This window comes from Phaethon aethereus (assembly GCF_964289735.1).
Source record: "Phaethon aethereus genome assembly, chromosome: 2".
NCBI lineage: Eukaryota > Metazoa > Chordata > Aves > Phaethontiformes > Phaethontidae > Phaethon > Phaethon aethereus.
In genome coordinates this window covers 49,595,924-49,623,307 of record NC_138582.1, presented here as the reverse complement: position 1 = coordinate 49,623,307, position 27,384 = coordinate 49,595,924, and the positions used below count along the sequence as shown (strand labels likewise).

Genomic DNA, 27,384 nt, shown 5'->3' with positions numbered 1-27,384 from the left:
CTGGAGACCTTCAAAACTCGACTGGTCGTGTTCCTGTGTAACCTGCCCTAGGTGATCCTGCCTTGGCAGGGGGTTTAGACCAGATGATCTTCAGAGGTCCCTTCCAACCCCTACCATTCTGTGATTCTGTGATTTGATTTTGATGCTTTTTAGGCCTTAAAAATATTCAAGGTCACACCTACCTCCTGGATACTTCACCTCCATCCCCTCCCCATCCACAGCACCCCTGCACTCAGGGAGGTAAAACTCGGTGGGAAAAGGGGGTTCCCTCCGCAGTGACCGCAGCCCCGGCGGTGAGGCGGGCCGGGCCGGGCTGGGGGGTCGAGGACTCCCCCTCCGTGCCGGGGCGGCGCCGGTCGGGGCCCGGCGGGGGCTTCCCGCTGGCCGGGGGCGGGTCGGCGCCGTGGGCGGCGGCGGGGAAGCCGCGGCGGCAGGGCACCCCGCGGTTCGCCCGGGCGGGGAGAGGGCTGGGGAAAAAGGCCGAGACAAAGGGGCAAAGTCCGCTCTAAAAACAGAGTCATCATGTTTCATCAGTGATTTACACGCAGGGAGGGGTAAGGCAGTAGCGCCGTGTACGCATGCCTCGGTGGGCAGTGGGCACAGGTGAAGCAGCTCTGGAGTCAGCCTGTTTAAGACTGAATTACCTTAAGTTGTGCCTGTTTCTCTGCTGACTGCAGAGAGAGGCTGTGACTTCTGTGCTCATTTTTCTTTTCCCTGTTAAATACCTAGAAATACGTCTAGATTCATCCCAGCTAAATCTGCTTATGGGTAGGTTATGCCAGAAAATCAATTTTGGGATAGCTGCTTTAGGATAAGGCCAATTATTCTGGACCACTTAAAAAAAAAAATCAATGCATAAAACCAGTTGTTCTAGAGTGAGTGTGTGCTTCTGATTCAAATTCTGAGGGAATATTTGTAATAGTTGTCTTCATCACAAATTTAATGTGAGACATAATTGAAGTATTGCTCCTGATCTGAATCTTGTCCAGATGCAAGCATAGCATAAAGATGCCATCTAGAATCAGCACAGAGCAATGTATACATGTGTAGAACAAACGTGAACCATCTGCTAGTGACTCCCTTTACAAACTTGGCACCTGGCACAGGCGTCCTAGTGATAATGGCAGTTGGAAGAACGGCTTAAGCCAGTGTTTAGGAATAATTTTGGGGGGAGAAAGAAAAAAGGACAAAAGGCTTCCTAGCATGTTTCTGAGCCCCTTCTTCGTTTCCAGGACCACTTGTTGGCCTCAGAAGCTATAGGCAACCTTGCAGAGTTCCTTCCCAACAGAGATCCATCTAAGGAACTGTGCCTTTTCTGCTATTCACTTGGTGAGGCTTGGTTTTATTATTTATTCCAGGTCACATATCATGGAAAATGGTGTGCTCCTCAGCTGAGACATACACATGTATGTATGTCTAACAATGCAACTGTTTACAGCACCCTCAGTACCTTCAAGAGCTAATGTATCAGCTTTTTTTGGATTTGAGAAGCGTTACGCAGCCTCTAACTAGAGACTTGCGGCAATTGTTTGGAAGCTAAAGGGAAGGGGAAAAAAAAGTAGGGCTTTAGCAATGTTCAGGGCCAATATCCTGAAATGCTTAGGTTTTATTTATTTATTTGTTTTACCTGTTTTGGTACAGGCTGAGCAAATAAATATGTATCACCCAGAGTGATATACTGGGATAAGGGTGGACTGGGTTTTTGTTGTTGAACCTGAAATTCTTGCAAGTTTTTATAATCTGGTGAATAAATCACTGACTAATAGCAAAAGACTATTTGTGTATAATGTGTGAGTGTGGTTGTTTTTCACCAATCCTTGTATACTTTATATTAACTTTTTTCCTGCTATTGACAGTTTTAGGGGGGAGGGTGAGCAAACTGGCAAAGGGTAATCTGATCTTATGTTTTGTGACATTAAAAGGGGAAAGCTCTCAGACAGCATGTGTGAACCTTGTACAGGGTTATTTATAGAAGACTCATCTGTTCCTGAGGAGAACAAAGAAACCTTTTCAACCCTGTCTGAAGTATAGGAATAATCTAATTTAAAACCTGCCCGAGGGCAAACCGTGTGTAACAATTTAGAGTTTATCCTTGGACAGGGAGCGTGTTGGGTCTTGGCTGTACTCTCTTTGCACTTTGTGTAATCATTTATACTTCTGTGAAGTAACTGTAAAATACCACCTTCTGTCAGACTTAGGCTTTGATTGTATTTTACATGGCTCCATGGAGCTATATACGAAGAAGGCTTCCAAAGAAGAGATTATATCTGAAATCCTCCTGTAGATTGATCACAGGCTGTTAAGTATGTTAGAAATGCTGTTGCAGAGTGCACTGGCAAGCTTGGCAAGTTTGGTTGGCTTAAGAAGGTTTTGCCTCAACTTTCAGCTCCACTCTTCTGCTGGAGTTGCTATCTACAGAGCAGAGCTGGTGGGGGCAATGTGGGCTCATGACTTAGCAGCTCTGGTTGTGAAGGTTAGCATTTTAGCAACTGGGAAAGTAGGTGGATTTGCACTAAAATGCCAAACTGAGTAGAAGTGTCTGATAAGCACATGATACCTTCTGCTGGGCTAGAGGGTTGGGAGAAGAGACCGAAGGTGGGTAACCTTCAACAGAGGGGCAGCACAGGAGGGTGCGAGTGACAACATGCTAAATCATAGAATGGTTTGGGTTGGAAGAGACCTTAAAGATCATTTAGTTCCAACCCACCCTGCCATGGGCAGGGTCACCTCCCACTAGACCAGGGAGTCTGGTATGACCATTGGGAGACTGGCATGACCACCAGTACTAGCTGGTTTGACCACTGTGATTTATGGTCTCAGGTGCCTCTCTCTGGAAGCTGCTGCATTGGAATCTCCAGACAGAACTGGCAAAACAGAAGATGTTCCTGCTCCTTACCTGTTTCAGTGCAAAGTCAGCAGTCTATTTAAGTGAAATTTTGCATTCATGCAGCTGGGGTTGCAGACACAGGTTTGCTCCTGACATTTCTGCCGCAGGGCTGTGAGACTTTGCGAAGGAGCACAAAGTGCAAATTTATCACAGGGGTGCAAGGACTTCTGCCACCGCCTCGCTCGTGCATGTCCGCTGTCTGCAGGCTCACCCAGGCTGAGCAGTGTGCTCGCTGCGGGTTGCAGTCTGGCACAACAGCTTCTTCCAGCTCCTCCAAAGCCAGGGGGGCTGTCAGTCAGTCAGTCAGCGTGCATCCTTTCTTTTGTTCCTTCTTGCAGCCCGAGGCTGTCGCTCTACCCTTCAGATCCCTATCTCGACATGATGGGGAGCCGTAATCTAATGCAAAGAAAGGCCGTCTCCTGTCCCATTAGCACTGGGGCTTTGTAATGGTGCTCAGATGGTGAAGGGCTGGGATGTTTTACATCTCTACAGGCAGATTCACCAAAGCTTATCTGTCATATCCGTAACTGACAAAAAGCTTTCAAAAGCAGCTGCAGTGATCACTAACCCAAGCTCCTTTTATTACTAAAACCAGAGAAGTGAAGTGGCTAAGACACGCCCAGAGGCAGGTATGCCTTTACCCAAATCCAGACCCGGAGATGGCTAGAGCAGAGAACCACTTACCGTACAACAGCCCAACGCTTCCGCTGCCGCCGCTGCTTAAAACCTCCGAGCGCAATTCTCCAGCTCCTGACCCCATCACTTGCTGGAGAAATTCCCTCATCTTAGCAGCCTGGGTGGTTGTCCCTCACAGGAGCAGCATGGGGTAGTATTCTGTTTATGGGCTCACGGAGTAGTATTCTGCTTATGGGCTCGGGAAGACCACCAGTAAGATATCAGTACGTATGTTTATTTGTGACATTGTCCAGCAGCAACACTACAAAAGTGAAATAATCGTTGCTGTGATTGGCAGGTTTTGAAGTCATGGTCTGCAAGGCTTTGCTTGGCCCACGGGGGATGGGTTCCTCGCTTCTGCTCTGAAATGAGCCCTGGCAGTCGCATGCGTTTCAGTGCTACCAGCTCAGCTTGTCTGTTTTCAGTGCTCTGCTTAATGCAAGCAGGGCTGCAGGAACAATACCCATGATCTTCTTCACAATATATCCCAAGAAAACCAAATACCCTACAATGTTACACCGGGGGTGTCATGTACTGCAACATTTTGATTCTGCCTTATTTGAAGCATGTTTTGGGGGGATTATCACATTTGTTTTTGTTTCTTTCTATGTATAGATTCTGTCATTCCTGTATATCTGCAAGTTTAAAGAATAATGCATGGTCGTGCCCTTACCTTCCCTCTGAAGGAACTCCAGCCACTGATATTGCCAAGAAGATGGAGAGCACAAACCAAAATTGCACAGAATGCAAAACACAGGTTTGCAGCCTTGAACACTAACTACTAAATAATTCCAGAGATGCATCTATGCATGAGAACTAACACTATTAAGATCCCTTCTTAAGGGCATGTCTAAACAGAGGAACTCCACCAGCATGATGATGGCAGAATAATTTTTCGTGATTTATCAAGTTCTATATCTAAAAGAGCTCTAAAACACTCTGCCGGTGCCATTGCAAATATTAAGGTCAAGCCTAAACCTATGGGAGCTGAATCTTCTTGGCTCTCTATGTTGACTTTGGCTGGAGAAAGGACAAATCACTTTTTTTTTTATATGCTATGATTGCCTAATTATAAAATCCTGTCCACAATTGTATCTGTTAAAATACAGGACAAAGATATTAGATAGATATTAGATTAGATATTAGGAAAAATTTCTTTACTGAGAGAGTGGTCAAGCATTGGAACCAGCTGCCCAGGGAGGTGGTGGAGTCACCATCGCTGGAAGTGTTCAAAAAATGTGTGGACATGGCACTTCAGGACATGGTTTAGTGGGCTTGGTGGTGTTTGGTTGATGGTTAGACTTGATGGTCTTAAAGGTCTTTTCCAACCTTAATGATTCTGTGATTAATTTTTAAATTTTTTTTTTTAAACGCCCTGCCCCCGCTTTGATAGAGCTACCTAAACTGAGCCTTCTTCCTTAAATCTAAATAAAGCCTTTGAAACATGACTTACTCACATGCAAATGAAGTTTTAAATGCAACTGTTTGAACTGGAACATGTTAATCATGTTTCGTCAAAACAAGGTGCAGATCAAAAGTTTAACAGGACTTTGTGGTGGAGAACAGGGTATATACCACTAGGAAAAACAGTTATCCAAGATTGAATTAATATATGTTTGCTTGAAAATTCATATAAACCCAAGTATTTTCTCTCATGTTTGTGAATATTTACTCTGTGTCTCTTTCTGTGTAATGAACACTCTTCGGTCCTGCTTTCCCCTCATACTTTTATACTTGTGCTGTTTTGTGAGAGGCGACTGTAGAGCTTAGATCTGACTCTCTCTTATTTTTTCTCTGGACAGGTTCACATCTGGCTTTTATAATTTCTCCTGTCTTGCTAACTGCAAAACAGTACCCTTAAACCTTTCTTGTCCAGCAACAGCAGTGTGAAAATACCATAAAATGTAAACCAGCAAGTAAATGTGTGAACTTCAGAAAGACTGCTATTTGCAGGATTGTGGGGAATTACAAAGAGCATAAGAAAAGCAGCAAAAAAGTTTATTTGTTGTTAACACTCTTGGTTCTTTACCTTTCTGCCACAGATTTTCTATTTGGGAAAGATCTGCTTAAAACTAACAATGAAATACATGAACTGCAACACCTTGAGATTAACAGTAGCTAAATGTTGAATTTAATTTCAATTTTTTTTAAGGTCAGGTTTTGCAGAAGGAACCCAGTCGTAACAGGTATGTTAAGAAGTGCTGAGCTATGTATGGCTTAGCTAGGCTTCTCAATACTTAAATACTGCTTTTTGCTGTTCAGTGGCAGAGCACAAGGGACCTGATTATGGATCTTTGCAGTGGTTTATAATCTTTCTTATGGCTGCAGAAGGTGTTGGCTGTATTTCTTGCATAAAGCCGTCAGTGAGATCACTAAGATATGTTGAAAAGGAGTGTGCATTTAACACATTATAGTGTCAAGACATCTTTGTGTGTTATTTCTAATATTTGGCAGACTACCGTTGGCAAATGCTCCTGTGGTGTCTCAGTCACGCCAGTGCATGTATTGCTGCGTTAACATAAACCTAACTTCATCTGCAGTTTCCACTTGTGGAGTAAAAATTGCATTTAAGTGACTGTGGCCTGAGCATTTTCATTCTGCTGCATCTGCAGTCAGGATGATCATTTGTAGTGGAGCCGTGGCACAGACATCTGGGACAAGGTCATAGTAAATTTCTTCACCAAGATTCACCAAAAACGGTCATCAATGTTTAAAGGTTAAGAATATAGAATAACCTATAAGTAGTATTAATGCCTCTGCACTGTTTCTGTGCAAATAATATTTTAATATCTCAACATGGAGACTTCATATAATTTCGTAATCTTTCTCATCATAGATGATACCTCACTGTTGTGCTTCACCAGGTTTGTTATTTAAAGGCTCTGAGTTAAAGGAAATAGGACAGCCAGTAGTAGCAGCAGCAGTATAAAACCCAAATCTTATCCTTAATGAATCTATAAAAATGTTTTGTTGATGACTTCACTGAGGTCAGAATCGGGCCGTCATATTGGAATATGTTTGTTTTTAACAGAGCTGGTCTAGATTTTAACATTAAAAACAAAGCAAGATGTGAACTGGGAGGGTACCACTCCCCAAACTAGAAATGTTTCCTTTTTGCCTCCTAAATTTCACTCCAAAATATTAAGGGCCAACATAAGGGACAATTAAAATCACCACAAAACAGTAATTATTTCACTCAAATTGACTTTATTCTTATAAGCTGAATGTTATTATTATAAAATATATTAGAGGAATACTGAACCAGTAACAAAGCACTTGAGGAACTGAGCCAGTAGTCGAAGGAGATGCGTATTCTTCCCTAGATATAGGCACAATGTTGTAATAAGGCTTTGAACTGGAAAATATTCAGTGATGTATTAGCGTGAATGTGTCATGGTATAAAACATAAAAAGCTGCTGCTTCTCGTTGCTTCAGTATGTCTGAGTGAAATTAGAGCTGATTTAAGAACTTGTGAAAAATATATAGAAAAATATGGACATGTACAGGAGCTTGGAGATGCTGTAATAAGGTAGACCTCAGCATTGATGACATTGTAAAAGCAGTTTTGAGTTTGTTGTCCCAACATAGTACAGTCAAACTGATAGAAGAGTTCTCTGATTTTTTTTTTTATTGGAACTTGTTTCTGTTTCATAGAATTCAACATGAATCCTTTGCTAATGTTTTTAAATCAAAATAACCAAACAGTACTTAAAGTGGATGCTAATTATTTTTTTGTGTATGACTACAGAACAATACATTTTACTTGCAGTTGGTATGATTTTGATAGAATTTAGCTCCATGTGACATGTTTTGTAGAAACAACCATGTTTTGATGAGTCAGCAGTTTTTGCTGTTTTTCTTGGGGGAGAATTATGTTCACTTTCAAATAAAACTCCTTGAAATTGTTAGTTATTTCCAGAATAAATAAGACTAATAATAATCTAAATCAATTGGCTCTCTTCTAATAATTATTTCTTCATAAATAGCTTTGAATTAAGAAGACTGACAGCTTTTCTTATTTATATACTTATATTACATATAGGGAATATATATATTTACAGAATATATATGTGTTGTATGTCAAAAGTTCAATTTTTTTGTACCTTTCATTCTCTTTCAGGGCAGGACCTGTTAGAGCAATTGATTAGGTGTGTAGCAATTCTAGAATGACTGAGGTCTTGAAGTTCAATGGCCTTTGGTTTTGTCCATTAATGATTACGAGCAATTTTTCTACAATTACTAAAATGTTTTTTAATTTAAAGTCCCTATACTCTTTGCTATCTGAATTCCTAAACGACACATTATTCAGGTTGCTTGCTCAGAAGACCTATCTCCTTATCTGTTGTTGTTCTTCTGGTGCTCAGAAAAACTTGAACATTTATCCATACGCATTTGAAAACTGCACTAACCTAAAAACAGTGTCTCCACCATGGAACAAGACCATACTCTGTACTGAAAACTAAGTAGGAATCCTCTGTAAGAAAGCATTGATACTTAATGAGGGCTCCTGAGAATTGGTAGCTTGGTCACACGTGCATATCACAGCAATTAGACGGTGCTTTTATCAAATGTCTCTAGTTGTAGCGTTCAATATTTTCACCTGTTCTTCCCTAAGGTCATGGTTATGTTATGAGTGCTTTTCTGGATCAACAATGCTGACGTGCTGGCACAGTTCTGTGCAGTGCTTGCAGTGCCCCTTAGCAGGGCTGACCTTGTGCCAGCATAGCGTACATCGCGCCCGGGTGCGTGTCATACACCCATGCCACGCTATAGCTATGGCAAAAGAAGTTCCTAATGATATCTGGCCAAAGAAATCTAAATAAGTCTTTTTTTTTTGCTTGTAATACTAAAAATGTATCAGTTATATCTGCACCCACTAACAATATACTACCTCTTATTCCCAGGTATTCCTGTCCTTATTGCCAGTACGAAGGAGATGAGGATGAGCTAATGGGCCACTATCTCACTTACCACAGATCAGAAAGGAGAGCAGTGGTGATGTACGTAAGTATGTATTTTACTACATTGACATGTTAAACTGATTAATTCTAGAAAGCATTTCTGACAGGAGATAATAGACAAAGAGAAAACATATTGTTTAATCAGTATTGACAGTGGAGGAAAAACGTACCTATATTCATTCCCTCTCCCCATCTTTCACAGACAAGTGTGTATGCACCTAATATTTAAAATATTAGCACTCCTATAATTGTGAATGCTGGTAAGAGCACTGAAAATGGTGTAGGAAGTCCTGTGATGGGTACAACAACAGTTACTTACAGCCAAGACAATGAGCACTATTAGGTTCAGCGACTTGCCTGCCTTTAAATCCCACATGTGCTGTTTCTACTGTCTGAACTCAGATTTATGTGCAGAATTAGCTTTGTATTCTCATCTGGGTTTTGAGGTTATAATTTGAGAACTGCTTATGTGTCCTTATATAGGAGTCTGTCATAATGGGGGTTCTGTTTGGTTTTTTTTTTTTATGTTAAGATAATTTCACATAAATGGCTTCATTCTGAAGGTCCATGGAGGCTGCAAGGTCTTACTGTGACCCTGTTTGTAGGACTGAGGTCCATAGGGTGTAGACACAGATCTCAACAAGTGTAAGTTACTTCCCTGATTGTTATTTGCCAAGGCATTTTAGACTCCGATTCTCACAGCTCGCAGAAGAGGTGTTCTGAAGAGGTTACGGACTGAAGGACTTGTAGACAAATCAACCAACTCTCCCGTTTCCCGAAGCGGATGGGATGGGGGAAACCCACTGCGTTCCCTTTGACATTGCGGGTTAGTTTTCACCACCTTAACCATGATCATATTAGTAAGTAATCATGAAGCCAGAGCTCCGAGTAAATTGAAGGAAGCATTCACTCAGAGTCTATACTGTGTTCACCTTTATCTGAGTTAATGTTTTAATGTATCACGTTTTGCCAAATTTTGTATTTTTCAGACTAGATGCTGTATTTACTCTGGTCAACTGAAATAATTGTCAATAATTTTTATCACGCCTATCAGTCTATAAACTCGTATTTTTTTACTCAGGGCAAATTCATAAATAGCTGTACTGCATAGCCGTAGGACAGAATTATGCCTTAAAACTTAGAAAATTATTAAATCGTTTGCTCAATTCAGAGTTGCATATACAATGCTGTATGCATTATACAGCCTCTGTTGCACTGCACGTCTTTGAAACCTAGTGTAAAGAACAATATTCAGAACTATGTTTGCCTACAAATAATGTAAAAATTATAAGCAGGGAAATGAAAATGTGATCTTTTAAGTCATACTGCTTTCATAACTGCTTGAGTTGGTTTATAAATTGTAGACACCACATCATTAAAGCAGAGAGAGGGAACATGCTGAGAGGTGCACTTTGTTGTTTGCTATTGACACACTGATCCTTCCCTTTAATTCTGAGTAGCTTTGGAGTAGCTGTTTCAGGATTTCAGGAGTACCTGAAAAAGTGATGTGGCACACCTGTTTCAACCTTTTTATTTCAAACTTGGAATAAACACATCAGACTTTTAGTTCTAAGAAAGGCATAGGATTTTTTGACATGTTGTGTCACAATGTTCATTACCATAACACATCATAAAGCTGGTTTGTGTCTACACATAGTATATTCACACACGGTGTACTCCATGATAATCAACTTTTTAGCATACACAGAGTGTTCTCATGATGTTGCTTGAAGAAATAAATGTTGCAGCAACAACATTTATATTACAGAGCACCCACAGGAAGTAATTCAGCTTTTCTTTCGATGAGGTGTTGTTGCGTTAAGAGGCAGAGCAATTTGGCAGAAACTAAACCCCCTTGCTTTCCAGTTGATCCTCAGATATCAGAGGGACTGGGGGCAGCTGAGCTTAGGTTCTGAATGATGCCCAAAGCTAGCGTTAGTAGTCCGGTCGCGCCCAACACCTTCGTTGGACTATCACGGGTTCGGATGCACTACTGACATCGCACTACCTGCTCAGCCGGACACCTCCTGAACTCACACGGCCGCACTCAGAGGTACGGTCGCGTTCAGGGACAACACACACACGGCTGAGTCAATCCATAGTGCGATTTATTGAAGCAACAGACACACAGGTTCTTTGGATTGCCGGTGATAAATTCACTGTCTACAAAGCACGTGCAAATACCAAAAGTATGAGTAACACCACTTGGCTACAAACGTGTTAAAAGATGTAAAGTGACTCTATGGAGATTTCTAAGTTTCCCGGGGAGGCACTTGATATGACCAAGTGTTCAAATCTTACCCAAAGGCGTCCCAATGGGGGGGAAGAGAGGGTCAGCCCGTCGGCGGATCCTAAAAGTCAGGGGTGATGCTGTCTTCCCTGACATCCAGCTCTTTTCACACTATTTCATAGTGTTTTACTTTGCAGGTGGAGCTTGAGTGACTCTAGTCATACATACCTTTATCTAGATTGGTTCAGAATTCTCTCGCTTCGCATTTAAAGGTACAGACTAGGAAAAATTCAGTGCGCAAGCTCATTGAGGGGTGGTCGCACCTTGGGAGGTGGGTAACTTTTGAGAGGGGTGTGCGTTTTAGTATTATTATGATATTATAATAAGCAAAGTTCACTCCAAGTACAGCATTTTGTCAAAAACATGACAGACCGTTGGCTCAAGGTACTGAATATGCAGCTTATCGGTTCCATTGTACCTTCGAGTTCTCTATATCTCACAGAGCCTGGCCACGGTGTCTCCACTCCGCTCCACCCTCCGTACAGTTCCTCCTAGAGTCAGCACACCAAGTCCCCCTGGTGTGGTAACATCTAGGGTTACAGGCCTAGGGAACTCCCGTTGAATGGATCCCTTGCATATCAGCTGCACTACACCCTGGAAGCTTCTTCAGTGCTGTACCTTTCTTTAAAATATGGATATAAGTTAGATTTCTAGGTCACCTCCAGCAATTATTCCACAGATGTTTTAAGCACTTCTGTTGTAAGTACACAGATGAATTAATGTGTTATTGTTGACCAGAGAAATCCTGTATATTTCTTGTAGCACTTTATCATCCAAACAGTGTTTTGGATGATAAACAAATGGACTATTTGTTATTAGTTTTATTATTTGAATGATAAACAAATGGATACATGAATTGTTTGGATGATAAACAGATTTTTACTGGATAAAACAAATGCTTTTGCATGACTCTTCTCTTGTAGCTAGTAGGAGGGAATATATTAACCATCAGATCTATATAGGTTAACAGTCCTTGGGATGTCTGGAGACACGAATTACACAGCAGGGATTAGCATAACAGACAGTTGATCTGAAAGTGCACTGTGCCTAGCAGTATTCGTCTTGCTCAAATAATGCCATTTGGCCTTAACAGATCCACCTATTTCACATTTCTGGTTTTTTAAACCAGATAATATTTCTTCTGTAAGACCTCCCAGATGAAAATAGAATACTTCCTTCCATTTATTTATAGTCTTGTCCAATTTGTTGTCTAACACCTGGGAGAGATCCAAGCTATTTCAGCAGAAACTTTATAAGCCATCTTCAGCTCAGACATATGCTCCATTATGAAGACTACATAGTGCGTAATGGTATTTGCAAACTACTGGACTTGATTTCTTTACGTGTATCTTCTGCACCTTCTACAGTCACGAAGTCCTGGAAAGAACTGAGCAGACGACTGCAACACAAAGTCACAAAGCGTGGCAGACATGTGCAGAAACAGCGTTGTCTGGTAGTCAGAGGTGCCAACTTAATGGATTCTGTCCTCAGTTCTGTTGCTGTCTAATGGTGTGACAAGGGAAAGGTACTCCGTTACCTCATTTCTTAACAGGTATTATGCATCTGACTCATGTTTACAAATGACTTGGAGATCCTAAAATGAAAACCTATGTGCTTTAAACAATCCTTTTTTATTCTATAAGAATCTAAGATGACATAGTTTTACTTCTGAAAGGTGCTGCAGCTGTTTGCTGTCTGAGTGGGCTGTAAAATATAAAATGCAGCACAAGCATTAGCATGCTGTTAGAATTTCTCAAGAATATTAGTTAGTGCTTTCCTGTATTTATGTTTGACACTCATCCAGACAAAATCCTAAAGAAAGTTATAAAACATTATTTTTTTCAAATGGTGCAAAAGCACTAAAGAAAATGATGGCCAAATGGGGGGGGAGGGGGAAGCAGGGAAGAACTGTCTTAATAATTTGAACCTGTAATTAATGCACATGGCGGAAACAGACTTATGTATGATAGCGCTTTAATGATAGCTCCCACATATATAGCTTCATAAAGTATAGCTAAGAATTGTGTATTTATTTCTATACACTGTAATATAACATGCATCACCAAATTGGACTCTCTGATAAGAGCATTTGCATTGTTGGGTTTTGCATAATCACTGAATTAATCTGTTTCTGCATTTGACATTCTCATTTATTTCAAGTTTCATAATGATTTCTCTTGCTTTATGTTGCAGTGTTTACCACTAAGGAGTAGAAAGGCAGTAAACTTTAAACATGGGTGGAAAGCCACTGAAACCAGTATTTTCTTAACTGGTAAGTCAAGCAGTCAAAATTAAATCTATCAACACATGAATTACTATCTTGATATTCAATAAACACTGTTGGGGAAGTTCTTGTTGAAAGAGTTCTAGATGGGTCATTCTTAGTATACATGCATGTGAATCATCCAAACAGCTCATAAGGTCTACTGCAGAAGAGTGGAAGAACATGTTCTGTAGATAAACATGGTCATTAGAATTTAGCCTTTTGCAATTAATGGAATGTTAGTAATCTGCATGGACCTAATAATTTTTCTTTCTTAAGCATTGTTTTGTTTTTAAATTATTTTTTTAATTAATTTGCAGTGTCATTAAAAAATGTGTGGGTTTTTTTTTTTTTTGTAAGGATAAAAGAAAATATTGTCAGTTTCTTTATCTAAAATGCAATGGTCCTGAACTCACTGCTGGTCCAGGATACAGATACACTGGCTTTGACAGCAGTGTTTCCTATCTGTTTGCAGCTCCATTACAGGAGCAGGCCAGTCTTGTCTACGTTGATGATGACAATGCAGTCCTGGAGGTAGATGACAAACAGCAGCATTTCAGATGCTACAGGACAAAACAAACTGGAACAAATACCCCCTCAAAACAGTATCGGGCATACTACCTACTGTCAAGGACTGCACACAAGTTTCCATTTACAGTGCAACATGAGATTCAAAATTAACAAAGTTGGTAAGTGAAAGACATCTTGAAAGGATAGCAAGAAGTGAATATTATGTTTATAATAAAAAAATAGAAACCTCTTCAAGAGACTGACAGCATCTTTTAACTAACCTGTATTCTTACTATGTAAGTTAAAAAAAGTATGTACTTTTTTTTACACATATAGTATAACATAGTATTTTTCAAAGATGCAGTTGATCTGTAAGAAATTAAAATTCATGTTCATGCATAGAAGCATGTACAGTGACTAAATTAGCTTTGATCACATGGTAACATGTTAACAAGGAAACTCCCATTAGGTCTTTATTAGTTTTTCTTGGAATCAGAAAGTGGCTCCTTTTTGGGAGGAGAAAGATTCAATGTTTCATGTGCCTGGGAAAGTTGCGTTCCTTTCTCTTGGAGAACTGTCCTTGGGAATGAAGACTCCTCGGTCAGAAAGATGGACAGTGCTAGTCCAAAGGGTGGAATTTGTGGGAACATTATAGTAACTAAAAAAAAAAAAAAAAAATTCTGGTCTGCCAGAGCAAGTAACCAAAATATAGGGGAAGAGTTATTGGATTTATGGCTTCCTGCAGATCCAAAAAATGTATACAGAACTTTTTATATGTATGCAATAAGCTACCACCATAGGAGTGTTGTCCTTAGTTTTGTCTGTGGCTGCAAGTGTTCTCTGTCAGTAGTGATACAGATAGACCTGTCAAGAGCAAAAGATGTCTTTCCACTTGCATGTGGCACCTTCTGATCCCGCTGTAGTTACACAGCTTTCTCTCTTTCCCCTTCTGCTCACATCCATCTTTGACCGCTCCCACAGAACCAATCTTTGCCCTTTTCATATTGGCAAGGAGCACTCTATTCTTGCAGCAGCAGCATCCTTGTGAAGAAAGCAACCAAAATAACAGTTGTACAAAAAGTAGTTGTACAAATTTGTACAATGGCTGTGCAAAGGTGATCTGAAATATACCTCTTCAGTGGCAGTTGCACCTTGCAAATGACAAAATTTTATGAGCAGTTCTACAGGTTTTCACTGTTGAGATTTCATTTCACAAACACGTCAGCATGAGGAACAAAATGTTGGCAGGACCATTGGTTTCATTTTATCTAAAAAGTCTGATTTAAAATGCTTTCCTTCAAATAAATGTGTTTCATAAACTTCATCTGCCTGATTTCTCTTTACATGTTGTCTATGTCAATGACAAAAAACTACGTAAGATTTACAAGGTTGGTGCCATGCTATATATTGCTCCATGGCGTACCAGTTGTCAACTCCAAGGTCACAGCTTTATTAAAGGATCAAGATTTACAATAATGTTAGCAAGAGCATGAATGCCTTCACACACACCTTCCTGTAGTTTACTTCCCTGAGGTCATCTGCGCAATTCCTCCCCCTGCCAAAAGCTACTAATCAATAAATACTGCAGTCTCCGGAACAAAGTTCAAATGGACCTTTAGTAATAAATCTTTGCTTTTGTTTAACACCTGCCTTCAAAGGATGTAACCCTCTTTACCTGCAGTAATTAATTTAACTTCACAGCAGCCTTATTTGGTGATTAAAAACTGCTCCCCTTTTACAGATTAAGAAATTGAGGCATAAGGACATGCTTTGCTGAAGTCATACAGGAAGACTGAAAAGACTTGGAAGCCCATCTCTGCCAGCCTCCCGCATGCTGAGGCTGAAGGCCGTGCTTCCTGTTTCCCAAGGAGTAACGCAAGATGGTTGCATAGCATCTGAACTGAGGCTTCTGTAATTCTTCCTTTTAATGTGCTCTTCCATGTCATGGCATGGATAGGGCACACTTGAAGCTGGCTATACAGCTGTGCTATAGTCCTAACTGACAAAAACATACAAGAAGCTTTCTGCAGGCTATTTACCTGTGTCGTCTTCTGGCTGTAGTTGCACTGTTGAAGAGGTTACTGCCACCAACTGCTGCTCGTAACCTGTCAAGCCTTACTTGGATCTACTGGCCTGGTTTCCTACTTCATTTCAGGGAAGAAGATAACTTTAAATAGTAGGCCTTTTTGCCAGCCCACAAACAGCTCAGTTAACCCTTGGCAGGCTCCAACAGAGCAGTGATGAGCACAGCGATGAGTAACCTCCTGACTTGGCACAACCATGGTTGCAATAGGACATCTTACTGCAACACCTCAAATCCCAGGCCTGTCCACTCCTGGGAGATCCCTGCCCAGAGAGTTCTGCATTGTCCGCTGGATTTTCTCTTGACCTGAAGCATGGGCAGTAAATACCCCAGCCCAGACGACTTAACTCTTACATTGGGCCCATCACTTCGGTTGTGCTTCCCTTTAGTGTTTCAGATCTCCCGGTACTTAGAGGCATTCAAATTTTGCCTCTATGTGGTCTAAAAAGAAGGTTATTTAGGGCAGTCCTTGGCTTTTGCTCTGCTGTGTCTGCTTTTGCTTAGGAAGATATTTTTAGCTAATTGTACTTGCGATAGATCCTGAATAAGAAAACAGAGCCGGCATCCTTCACAGAACCATCCTTCAGGGTGCTTCGCCCCTCATCCTCACCCAAAGCGAGACCTGAGCTTCAGCTTCGTTTCCTGCAGTTCCCCCTCTCCCCTCCAAACCACGAGCCCAGATGGTGGCGCGGGGCATTGCCTCTGGCTGCCGATCGCTGGCAGACACAAGAAGCAGCTCTGATGGACGGCTGAAGCCTAAATAGTTTCGAAATGCTGGAGGCTGAAGGAGTAAGTGAACCACAGGTCTTGGACACCTCCCCACCTAGTGATCTCCTCTCAACATCTAGCTATGGTATAGGCAGCTGCAGTCCCAAGGGGACAGGGAAAAAGGAAGGTGAACACTATTGCCCGATTTGTGCAAAATAAGGTGGTCGTAAACGCTTTTCTCCCGTGTCGGGCCTAGGCCGGGCCCCGGCGCCGGGGCCCCCGGGACCGGGTAACACGGCCCCGGGGGACCCGGCGACGGTCCCCGGCCCCGGCGGACACTGCGGCGCTCCCTAGCGGCCACACGCTGAGGGGTGGGACCGTCTTGCCGCCACAGCGGGTCCCCACGGCGGCGCCGCCGCCGCGGCCACGGGCGCCTGCGGAAGGGAAGGTGGGCGGTACCGGCACCAACGCGGGCCCCGGGAAGGGCGGTGGTGCCGGCGCAGAGCCGTAGGCGGAGCGGGGAAGCCTCCCCGGGCAGGGCGGAGCGGAGCGGAGGGAGGGGAGGTTGCCCCGCCGTGTCATAGCAGCCCCGCCGGGATGGGAGGCGATCACCATGGAAACCCAGGCCCCGGTCCCGCCCCTCCCCGGGAGAGCGGCGGCGGGGCGCGGGTGCCGCCGCCGCCGCGAGCCCGGCCGGAGCTGCGGCGGGGCCGCTATCAGGCGGTGGCCGCCCCGGGGGCTCCTTCCCTGGCACCGCCAGGTAGAGTGCGGGGCGGGGGCTCCTCCCGGGCCGGGGAGGAAGGCCGGGGCGGAGCGTGCGGCGCGCAGGCCGAGCCCCCTCCTCCCGCCGCCTCCGCCGCAGCCTGGCCTCCCACCTGGTGCCAGGTGCCCACCCGCCATCTTCTCCCGCACCCCCAACGCCCTCTGCCCCGCGGCTGCCCGGCGGCGCCCGGCGAAAGGGGAACTCGGCTCAGCTCGCTAGGGCGGGGCTTGTTTCTTGTCGCCGATCCTCACGGAGAGGCCCTGACGTGTTGCCATGGCCGAGGGAGCCGCCGCGGCGGCGGCGTGCTTCAGCGAGGATGATTTTTACTGTCCCGTCTGCCAGGAGGTGTTCAAAACGCCCGTGAGGACCGCGAACTGCCAGCACGTGTGGGTATTCCCCCCTGCCGCCCCTTCCTTCGCGCCCCCCCATCCCCCGCCCCCTTCACAGTCCTTTTCCTCGCCTCCTCCGGTTCTCGGCGCCGCGGCGCACGGACCCGCGGCCTGCAGCCAGCCGGCCCGGCAGGCAGGACGCGCCGGCGGGACCCGCGGAGCTGCTCACCACCCGCCGCCGGGGGCTCGGCTGCCAGGCCTGCGCGCGAAGCGCTGCCCCGGCCCTCCCTCGCCTCGGTTCTTTTGTAGCGAAGGAGGAGCGCTCACTTCGGAAAGCCACCCCTCGGAGCCAAGCCCCCGGTGGTTCGAGCGGCGGTGGCCGAGTTTCACAGCCGACGGAAACATCTTACACGTCTAACCTTACCCGCGTTTTTAACTTTATAGTTTCCTGTTCGTTTTCAAACAAGGACCGTAGCTTAGTTGTTCTCTCTTGTCAGTTCATCTATTCTGTGTTTTTCAGAGGATCGCTTCATTGCAAAGAAAGCGAAATTAGATTTGGCAGTCGATACACGAGGAAAAGAAAAGTGAGAGAACTGCAAAACTGATGAACTGAGTTTTTTGGAAACACATGCTAAATAACGCTTTGCAGTATTTTTGGCTTCGCATCAGGACAATAAACAGGAGTTACTCTGATAAGATTTTCCAATATCACGTGCCTACTGCACCATTTAATGTCTCATTAATGATCAAACTGGTGTACAGCTCAGGAATACTAGACAATAAATAGTATGATCTTTACCTAAATTGCATTGCCAAGTTCCCCTGATTTCCATATACTTCTTTGTAAGCACCATTATTTCTTTTTGCTTATATTTATAAAGATTTGTATTCAGTAGACTATTACTCCTATATATATTCTTTTCTTCCTAAGAATCGCCCAGCTCTCTTCGAGGATGAAGTATTGTAACTCTCTTCACTTTGCTAACCTGTGTTTGTGGTAACTTTTTAATTTAGGTTTTGCAGGAAGTGCTTCTTGACAGCTATCAGAGAAAGTGGAACACATTGTCCTCTCTGCCGGGGCAGCGTGACTAAAAAAGAAAGAACATACCCCAAAAGGGCTCTAGATGTTGAAAACAGTATGAAGAAAGCTTCTGGGGGCTGTAGATGCTGTGAGAAGCAGGTAGAGTAAAACTTTATAAAAAATTGGATAAATTGTTCTTGTTTTTGACCAGACACACTTCTACTGTGTGTTGTTCTTGTCTTGGAGCTGAAGAACCTATAGCAGTTTGAACTTAGCATTGTATGGCCTGTGCATATATTAGGCATGCAGTGCCTGCTGGGTATGCCTAACAGACGTAAACTGAGAGAGGATCTCGTGCTGTCTATAAGTACTTTTTAAGTGAAGTGCCAGTTTTTCTCCCAGACAATGTAAAAAAACCCTGGATATAGCTATAAAACTGGCAAAAGAAAAGTTAGACAACTGGAAATGAAAGTTGCAGATATATGGAGAACCTCAGAAACTTTCACTGTGGAAATGAAAGTGCTTAGAGTGACTGTAAAATTTAATTTAAAACGAAATAAAATGGGTTGATTACTCTTGGTGTACATACAAGCATATGTAATTTCCCCATGCCCCATTGGTCTGTTTACATTCCCTTCATTCCCTTTGTAAAGGGGTCATTATTTCCACAACATTGGATGAAATCTTGTCCCCCACTTAAATCATGAGAAATCTCTCTTCCGATATAAATGGATGCAAGATTTCAGCCACACATTTTGTTTACATGAAATTGCATCAAATCCAGGTAGTTGTCTTCATGTTTGTTTTGTTTCACTTGGGACTTAGTTCTGCCAATGTGAAGATTAGCACTAGTGGAAAGCTGAGCCTCTTGCTTTGTTCCACATGATTCATTATGAAGAAAAGCTGTGAGAGAGAAACAATAATGAGCTGGTAAACGGGAAGGAAGAACAAAACCAATCCCTAGAAGAACTTTAATGGAATTTAGGCACAGGCGCATGAGATGTGATCTTGCTCAGCCTCTAAACCTGTAAGCGCTTTCTGACAGGGCTGTTGGATCTGAAATTCTGATTTAGGGCACGTCCAACACAGCTGCCTTCTGACAAATCTAAGCAACTCATTGTCTTACCTTGCATTTAAGCTGTATAGGCAGCATTAAGTTGGTGTTTATTCACCTTTTTTTTTTTCTCAAAAGTTATGTGTTCTCAGAACACACCTAATGCAAAAAGATTTTGCTCTGCACAAGGTAACAGCAGGCCAAAGAAGACTGAAGGAGTGGTGGTGCTTATCCCATCCTCGCGGCCCCTCTCTGTTGTAGATCATCAGTTATTGATCCTGGATGTGGGAGATGTAGTTCCTGTGACTTTGTTTCAGTTAAATGGCATTTACTTGCATCTTTCATCCCTGAGGGAGCGCTCTCAGTTGCTTGGCTGTTGGGGGTTTGGGAAGTGGGAATGTTCTCCAGTCTCACAGAGTGACAGAGGCTCTATGGAAAAAGGAATCGAAGATCTCCTGTTGGAGAAGAAAGTGTTCATGCTCAGAGGGAGACACAAGTTCTGGTTTCTGCTGCATATAATATCTAAATAATTCCTGCATGCATTGCTTTCTGTTGACAGAATTATCTCTTCCTTCTATCCCTGGATTGTTTAGTATAATTTCAATAATTTGGCATTTCATTTACAGGTTAGATTTTCGTGGATGAGACAGCATTATAAAACATGTAAGAAGTATCAGGATGAATATGGTGTTTCTTCTATTATTCCAAACTTACAGATTTCCCAAGATTCAACAGGGAACAGGTAATCAGGGTGTTTTATGTATAACAATGCATCTTTTTCTCTCCCCATCCCCCAGGGAAAGTATTTTTTTTCCAGGGCATGCCTTCTTTTTGTAATAATGATTATCCACATTTTTGTGCTTCAAAGAATGACAGTTTTCCCACGTCGTTTTCTTTACACCTAGCAAACAGAAGAAAACCTTTCTATGTGATGGTTTGGAATGTCTTCTAGGGACTCTTCGAAAAAGTGTGTAGTATTTCTAGCTTGCTTTCATTGCCTTGACAGCATTTGAGCAGCTTGCTTTTTAACAGATTTCGTAATATTTAGCCACCTTCTCTTTTTATTGCCCACCCTCCCTATCCTAAGTCTGTTTTAGTGGGTATCCTGTTTCAAAACATTACTCTGCAAGCTTTTGCTCTCTGAATGAATTTATTTTGAACTGTTCTCTTATGAAACATATAAAGAACTCCAGTATGTTACATACTATAAAATACAAATGCCATTTAACATTTTTTTTTCAGGCAGTAAAGCTAAAAAACTTTCTTTTTAAAGAACTACCTTCTCACTGATTTATTTGGTTTGGTTGCAGATTTTTGCTTATTTTTGAAGACCTTTTTTACATATTAGTTTCACAGATCTTTATATATAGCCTGTCCTTCATTTACTTTGTTTTGACATCTGCTTTCTATTTTTAGCAGTCTGAACTTCTCTGTGTTTGGTTTTCAACCCATCAGTATATTGAAAGCAGAACTTTAAGCTATTACCAGAACTAGTTGCGGCAATGTTCCTGGAAAAGTGGAGAAGGTTATACTGAGTACTGTTGAAAGGCATTTAAAGAATAATGCAATCATCAGGCACAGTCAACATGGGTTCACAAAGCGAAAGTCCTGTTTAACTAATTTGATATCCTTCTATGATAAGGTCACCTGTCTAGCGGATGAAGGGAAGGTGTGGATGTAGTGTTTCTGGATTTTAGTAAGGCTTTTGATACTTTCCCTCACAGCATCCTTCTGGACAAGTTGTCCAACTGGGATGAGCGGGTTCATGGTGCGCTGGGTGAAGAACTGGTTAAAGGGCAGGGCTCAGAGCGCTGTAGTGAATGGGGCTACTCTGGCTGGTGACCAGTCACTAGCAGTGTTTCTCAGGTTTCAACTCTAGGGCCAGTTCTGTTCAATATATTTATCAACAATCTGGATGCAGGAATTGAATGCACCAGTAGCAAGTTTGTTGATGATACCAAACTGGAAAGTGCTGTTGACTCTTGAGGGATGGGATGCCTTGTGGAAGGATCTAGACAGATAGGAGCATTGGGCTATGATTAATGGGATGAACATTAGGTTCAGGATTCTGCACCTAGGATGGAGTAACACCAGGCACAAGTATAAATGGGGAGAGGAATGGCTGGAGAGCAGTACTGCAGAAAGGGATCTGGGGGTGCTGGTCAACAACTGGCTCGATAAGAGTCAGCAGTGTGCCCTGGCAGCCAAGAGGGCAAACTGCAGCCTGGGGTGCACCAAACACAGCGTAACCAGCCGGTCCAGAGACCAGAGAGGGGGATTTTCCTGCCGTATTCAGCGGTGGTGCAGCCTCACCTCGAGTACTGTGGGCAGTGCGGGGCCCCACAATTCAAGAATGATGTGAAGGTCCTTGAATTCATCCAGAGGAGGGCCACAAAGCTGGTGAAAGGGCTGGCAGGAATGTCCGATGAGGAGCGGCTAAGGACTTTGGGCTTGTCTAATTTGGAGTCAAGGAGGATGACGGGTGACCTCATTGCTCTCTGCAGCTTCCTGAGGAGGGGAAGTGGAGAGGGAGGTGGTGATCTTCCTGGGATCCAGTAATGGGATGCGTGGGAATGGTTCAAAGCTGCGCCAAGGGAGGTTCAGACTGGACATCAGGAAGCATTTCTTTACCGAGAGGGTGATCAAACACTGGAACAAGCTTCCTGGAGAGGTGGTTGATGCCTCAAGCCTGTCAGTGTTTAAGAGGCATTTGGACAATGCCTTCTTAAACATCCTTTAACTCGGCCAGCCCTGAACTGGTTAGGCAGTTGGACTAGATGATCCTTGTAGGTCCCTTTCAACTGAGATATTTTTTCCCTCTCCCTCTCCTCCCTTCTCTTTCTGGATATTGTTATATTGATGTTTATTGACTATGCCACAGTAGAATACCTGTGTTTATAATATTACAGAAGTATAAAAAATGTACTATGACCAGATCTGTGACTGTAAATATTAATGTTCTTAGGATGATCAGCATGTCTGAGCAGTTTCTTCTGGCTTAGCTAGAGGTGCATATATGGTCAAATTTACTTTCTGAAATGTTCCTGTCTGTTACTTTAGGAAATAGTTTATTTTGTGCATGGTATAAGATAATTTATCTTGCTGTAGTTGAAAGTTGTAAATCATTTGTGTAGACACATGGCAGTTAAATGCCTGTAGTCTTCACAGACTGCCTTCAGAGTCTGAAGTCAGAAAAACTTAGAAAGTGCTACCTGGCTTACATTCACGTAGCTCATAATGCCTTTTGAGCTACTTGGCTGTAATCTCCATTACCATTCTTGTTGACTACATGTCTGTCTTATATACCACTCCCCTATAAAGTTGTGTAGTATTCCACCAAGGGTCACAATGATAACTAAATACTGAGACATATCTTGATCCAAAGGAAAAGTTGTGAGAGTTAAAATATATGTCATTACATGTTTTGCTTTGAAATTCACGGGATTTTTTTTTTTTTTCCCCCCTCTTGTTACTGTTTTAAATTCTAAAAATTTTGATAGTGGAGTAAAATGATCTCAGTTTTCATTGTCTGTTTTTTTTTTTTCTTCATTTAAAGTAGCAGAAGTGATGCAATATCTGATAATGGCGAGATGGTTAATAATCAAATACTTCAAGGAGAAACAAGGTAGGCTGCTTATTTTTCTATAGTTACTGTTAAAATAGATCCAGATAATCATAGTGTAAGCTTTTACTAACTTGAAAAAAATCCCACAAAGACCTACAGCAAGTTATATGAAAAAACCCATGTAGTTTCTTCTACATTTGCATTAGTATGTTAGAGTTTGGGTTTTTTTGGTACTTTCCTGAAGGATTTGAACGAAAAGATGTTACCAGTAAGTAAGAACAGGGTGCAGATGCAATTGGAAGAAAAGAATTTTCTAGAGTCCAAGTCTCAGAAGAATGCATTTAGGTGTACAAATAATAAATGTGCAATTGCAATTTGGAAGTAGCAGTGGAACTCCATTAGGTCCACTATTATGTCAGTGAGGGTGGGTTTTTTTGTTGTTATCAAAATAAGGGAAAATAATGAGAAGATAACAGATGAATTCAGCTTTCTGTAATACTACTTCTAAAACTCTGTTTTCTGTTTAATGCTGTGTATTTCTGTTTACAGTAGACATCCAACCTTCAAATGCCCCCTGTGTCAGGAAGCCAATTTTACCAGACAACGTTTGCTGGATCACTGTAATAATAGACATCTTTATCATATAGTTCCTGTAGTAAGTAGAGTTGCTTATGTATGCTTCTTAAGCTACTTTCATTATAGTTATGTGAACAATTTTACATGTGCAGTAGCTACTCTTATATCTGTAAAGGTCACTGTGGTCTGAGAAAGACAATATGCATGCGTTATTTAACTTAGAGTGACTTTCATTTGAAAATGTTTCTTGTCTAGCTTCTTGTCTATTCTAAGGCATTTCTGACTTAGCTGTCTCATTTATCTTGATGTGAAACAAACTCAATTTTTGAGTCTGACACTTACTCTTCTTAATTTAGTAATTCTGAACTGTTTCTATAGAATCCCATTTGTAATGTAACTATTGTTTCATGTGAAACCTAGAGTTACTTGAAAAGTGATCTAATGTAATCAAAGGGAGTGAAAGAGAAAAATCTGTTTGGTGTTTTTTTTTTCCTTTTCATCTGTATAGGGTGTGTTATTTTTTCTTTTGGCTTACTTGATCATCTCAACTCTATGAAAAACATGCCAAAAATAAGTAGGATGCAGTAATCACTTTCTTTTCTAAATTTTGGACAACAGAAATTGACAAAAAAGTGCCAGACAGATGTAATAATCCCCCACTCCTAAGAGAAACACTTAAGACATTTGGCAAGTTGAAATGTAATTTTTGAATGTTACACAATAGAGGAACACTTAGAACTATTATTTTATGTGAACGTCTCTACTGTATTTTGGTAGTGGATGAGTAACAGACTAGTTATTCCTGTAGAATATGTCTTTAATACATTCTGTATTACCAGTAACTTCTGTTTTTTAATTCTCTCTCTTTCCCCTTCCCCTCCAAATTCAGATCTGTCCTATTTGTGTATCTCTTCCTTGGGCAGATACTAACCAGGTTACTAGAAATCTTGTTAGCCATCTAAATCTAAGACACCGGTTTGACTACGGAGAATTTGTGGTAAGCTTTTTCTTCTTTGATGTGTAGGGGAATAAATGGTAACTTCTTTCTATAAATAAAAATGCCAAATAAAAAATTTGTACCAAACTTCTTTGTGCTCTGGACATGCTATGTTTGTACAGAACTCAGAAGTAGGCCTGTCCTTAAACTGTACTGGTAGCACTTCATGTTGATAACAGAATAGGTGTTGTCAACAGTTAAGCTCTGCTTCAAACTGATGTCTTGAGTCTTTAGCTTAGTGTTCTCAATTTGAAGTATTTGTTCCTCCAGAACAGTTTATTACTGCTGCTTCTGAGGGAAATAAAATAGATGCTACTCTGTTTTATTGACATTTTTGACCTTTTATGGCAGAAATGACTAAATCATAATTCTCAGGACTCAAAGTGCAGCTTGACTAGCTGGTATTGCTGCTGCAGCCTCTCTTCTGGAACGTTGGGAGAGGAGCTGCAATGTGAAAAAGAGATGTGTCATTAAATCATTGTTCTGGTTGCCTTCTTTCAGGCTCACTTTGAGTAAATGACCTTGGAGTAGATGCAGAGCTACAGATAGAGATGTAGTCACTGGGTGGATCATAAGTCAAGCCAACCAGTGGAGTTCTGCATATGGAATCAGAGAGCTGGAGAGTTTGTGTTGTAGTTTGTATAGAGTTTGACAGGCTTTGGGGTACGCTGCTTGTACTTTTTGTGGGACGAGCATAGTGTTTGCGGCATAGGCAGCCTCACTGGTTAAAGGCGGCAAAGATGATGCATGTTGTTTGTGTTGAGTGATCTGTGACAAAGGTGTGAAGAGCTCGGAGACTTACAGAGGGGATTGGGCTCTTCAACATGAGTTCATCTTGCATGTTTGAGGATGTAGAACTGGTGATTGGAATTCTGATTTGAGGAAGCTGCCAGAATTGCACTAAAAAGGTGTGTTACCTTGGCATATTAACAGCTTGGAAGATACCTCTTCAAAAGTAGCAGGGTTAACCACCCATCTTTTGTGATACATGTTCGCTTTCTCACTTTAAGCAGTATATTCTCAATAATCTCTGATTACTATTGTCCAGAGATCACATTTTGGTTTTATTAATGAAGGATGTTATGGCTGGTTGGAAGCCCTGCTATAAGAATTTTATGACACAATCAGCTTTCCTGGCTATTCTGTAATGTAATTGAACCAGGGAGACAAGTCTTAGTAAGCCTTGTGCCACTCATCCGATGCTTCTCCTGTCTCATGTATCTCTTGGTACTTTGTTAAATAAAAGGTATCATGCAACATAAACAAGCATCTAGTACACATAAAGATGGAGAGTCTTCCTCTAGGTGCCAATTCCTGTGTAAAAATGTGGAAAATGAATGATTAAACTAAGGACTATGGTACATCTTGAGTATTTGTCCATTTTGATGATGTTTTCATTTTGTTTAGAATCTTCAGCTTGATGAAGAAGCCCAATACCAAAATGCAGTTCAAGAATCCTGTCATGTGAACTTTTAAAGTGTATCCCCCTTCGTCTTACTGATTATCTGAGAAAAAAAAAACATGTTAATTCTGTTAGTGATCTGAAGTGTATATTAATAAAAATGGTATTCAATAACCACTTTAGATATTTTAATTCACAAAACCAACTTTGAAAGTAGTATCTTTAGAAAGACATGCAAAGGTTCTCTGTTGCACTGTTTGAGTTTCTTTAAGTTGAGCTGTCATCTGCTAAGATATCTATGAGATTTTTTTTTTTTTCTCCTGCTGCTAGAGGACCAAGTTTTATTTGATGTTGTGATTTGTTTTTTACCATTACTGTGTGAATGAAAATAACACCAACTTAAGAAATACAAATATTTGTTTTATAGAGATCAACAATGCAGAGCAGGTTTTTTTTCACCTTTCATCCAGAAAGAATGATGCCATTGCCTAGGAATAATTACATCTATTTTTTCCCCTTTTGGAGCATAACTGAAATGCAATGCTTACTTACTAAAGGGATGGATGAGGAGTTTTCCCTGTACTAAGGAAGATAGTCCCCCTGACATACTTTCTGAGCAATTCAAGATGACATGCAAAAGGTATATGTTTTCAGTATATGCTTGTGACCAGCTAGCTTTTAATTTTGTTGGAGCTTTTTAAGAACCTCTGTTGTTGCATTAGGTATTGAAGTATTGGTCTGTTCTGTCTTTCATGGAAGGCTGTGTAACTAGAGAACTAATTGGCTTCAGACTTACCAACACTCAGAAATTAACTTGTTTATTTTGTCCCAAGTTTTAAACAGTCTTACCATCTCCTGCATCCAAAAGTTTGAAAAAACAATTGAGAAGAAAAACTTGCTCTAAAATATTTACCAACATACTTTAAGAGTTCCTATTCTAGATTTTCACCTTCCCAGCAAGACCATCATTAAAATCAGAGAAAACAGAGCAATAATGCAATTTTGAATTTAAATGGAAAATGTATTTTAAAAAGAACTTTAAGGTCTTTTATTTAGTACTAACGGGGAGTAGGGGAAAGCAAGCTGCACAGCTTATATTTTGGAGGTTTAAATAGAGACTGTTCTGAACGTATATTTTTTTAAGGACTGACTTTCATCCTGTGTTGCCATTGCCCATTGTCAAACTACTGTTCTTAATGGGAGTTGTATGCACGGTGGAGAACATCCCCAGTAATTTTCCTAGCCTAGTTGGTGATTTATGTGTAATAATATCAGTTGTGCAGCCGAAGTACAATCTGCT

The 27,384-nt window shown here is 41.7% G+C and overlaps 2 protein-coding genes across 3 annotated transcripts; both read left to right on the top strand.

Moving 5' to 3' along the window:
* Window positions 1-3,546: 3,546 nt before the first annotated feature.
* RNF125 (ring finger protein 125) lies at window positions 3,547-13,738 on the top strand (the record flags this gene model as incomplete). Its single annotated transcript, XM_081996429.1, has 6 exons — window positions 3,547-3,713; window positions 4,178-4,319; window positions 6,997-7,091; window positions 8,467-8,557; window positions 12,006-12,113; window positions 13,141-13,738. 6 exons carry the CDS (start codon window positions 3,547-3,549, stop codon window positions 13,231-13,233), a joined length of 696 nt encoding a protein of 231 aa, XP_081852555.1. The 3' UTR covers window positions 13,234-13,738.
* Window positions 13,739-17,413: 3,675 nt separating this feature from the next.
* RNF138 (ring finger protein 138) lies at window positions 17,414-26,839 on the top strand (the record flags this gene model as incomplete). Of its 2 annotated transcripts, XM_082014894.1 has the most annotated exons (8): window positions 17,414-17,526; window positions 18,484-18,649; window positions 20,171-20,286; window positions 23,101-23,169; window positions 23,659-23,764; window positions 24,575-24,682; window positions 26,090-26,146; window positions 26,514-26,839. In XM_082014894.1, 8 exons carry the CDS (start codon window positions 17,414-17,416, stop codon window positions 26,574-26,576), a joined length of 798 nt encoding a protein of 265 aa, XP_081871020.1. The 2 variants fall into 2 exon arrangements, with proteins under 2 accessions (XP_081871020.1, XP_081871021.1); XM_082014895.1 differs by lacking the exon at window positions 26,514-26,839 and having other exon boundaries at window positions 26,090-26,158.
* Window positions 26,840-27,384: the final 545 nt, after the last annotated feature.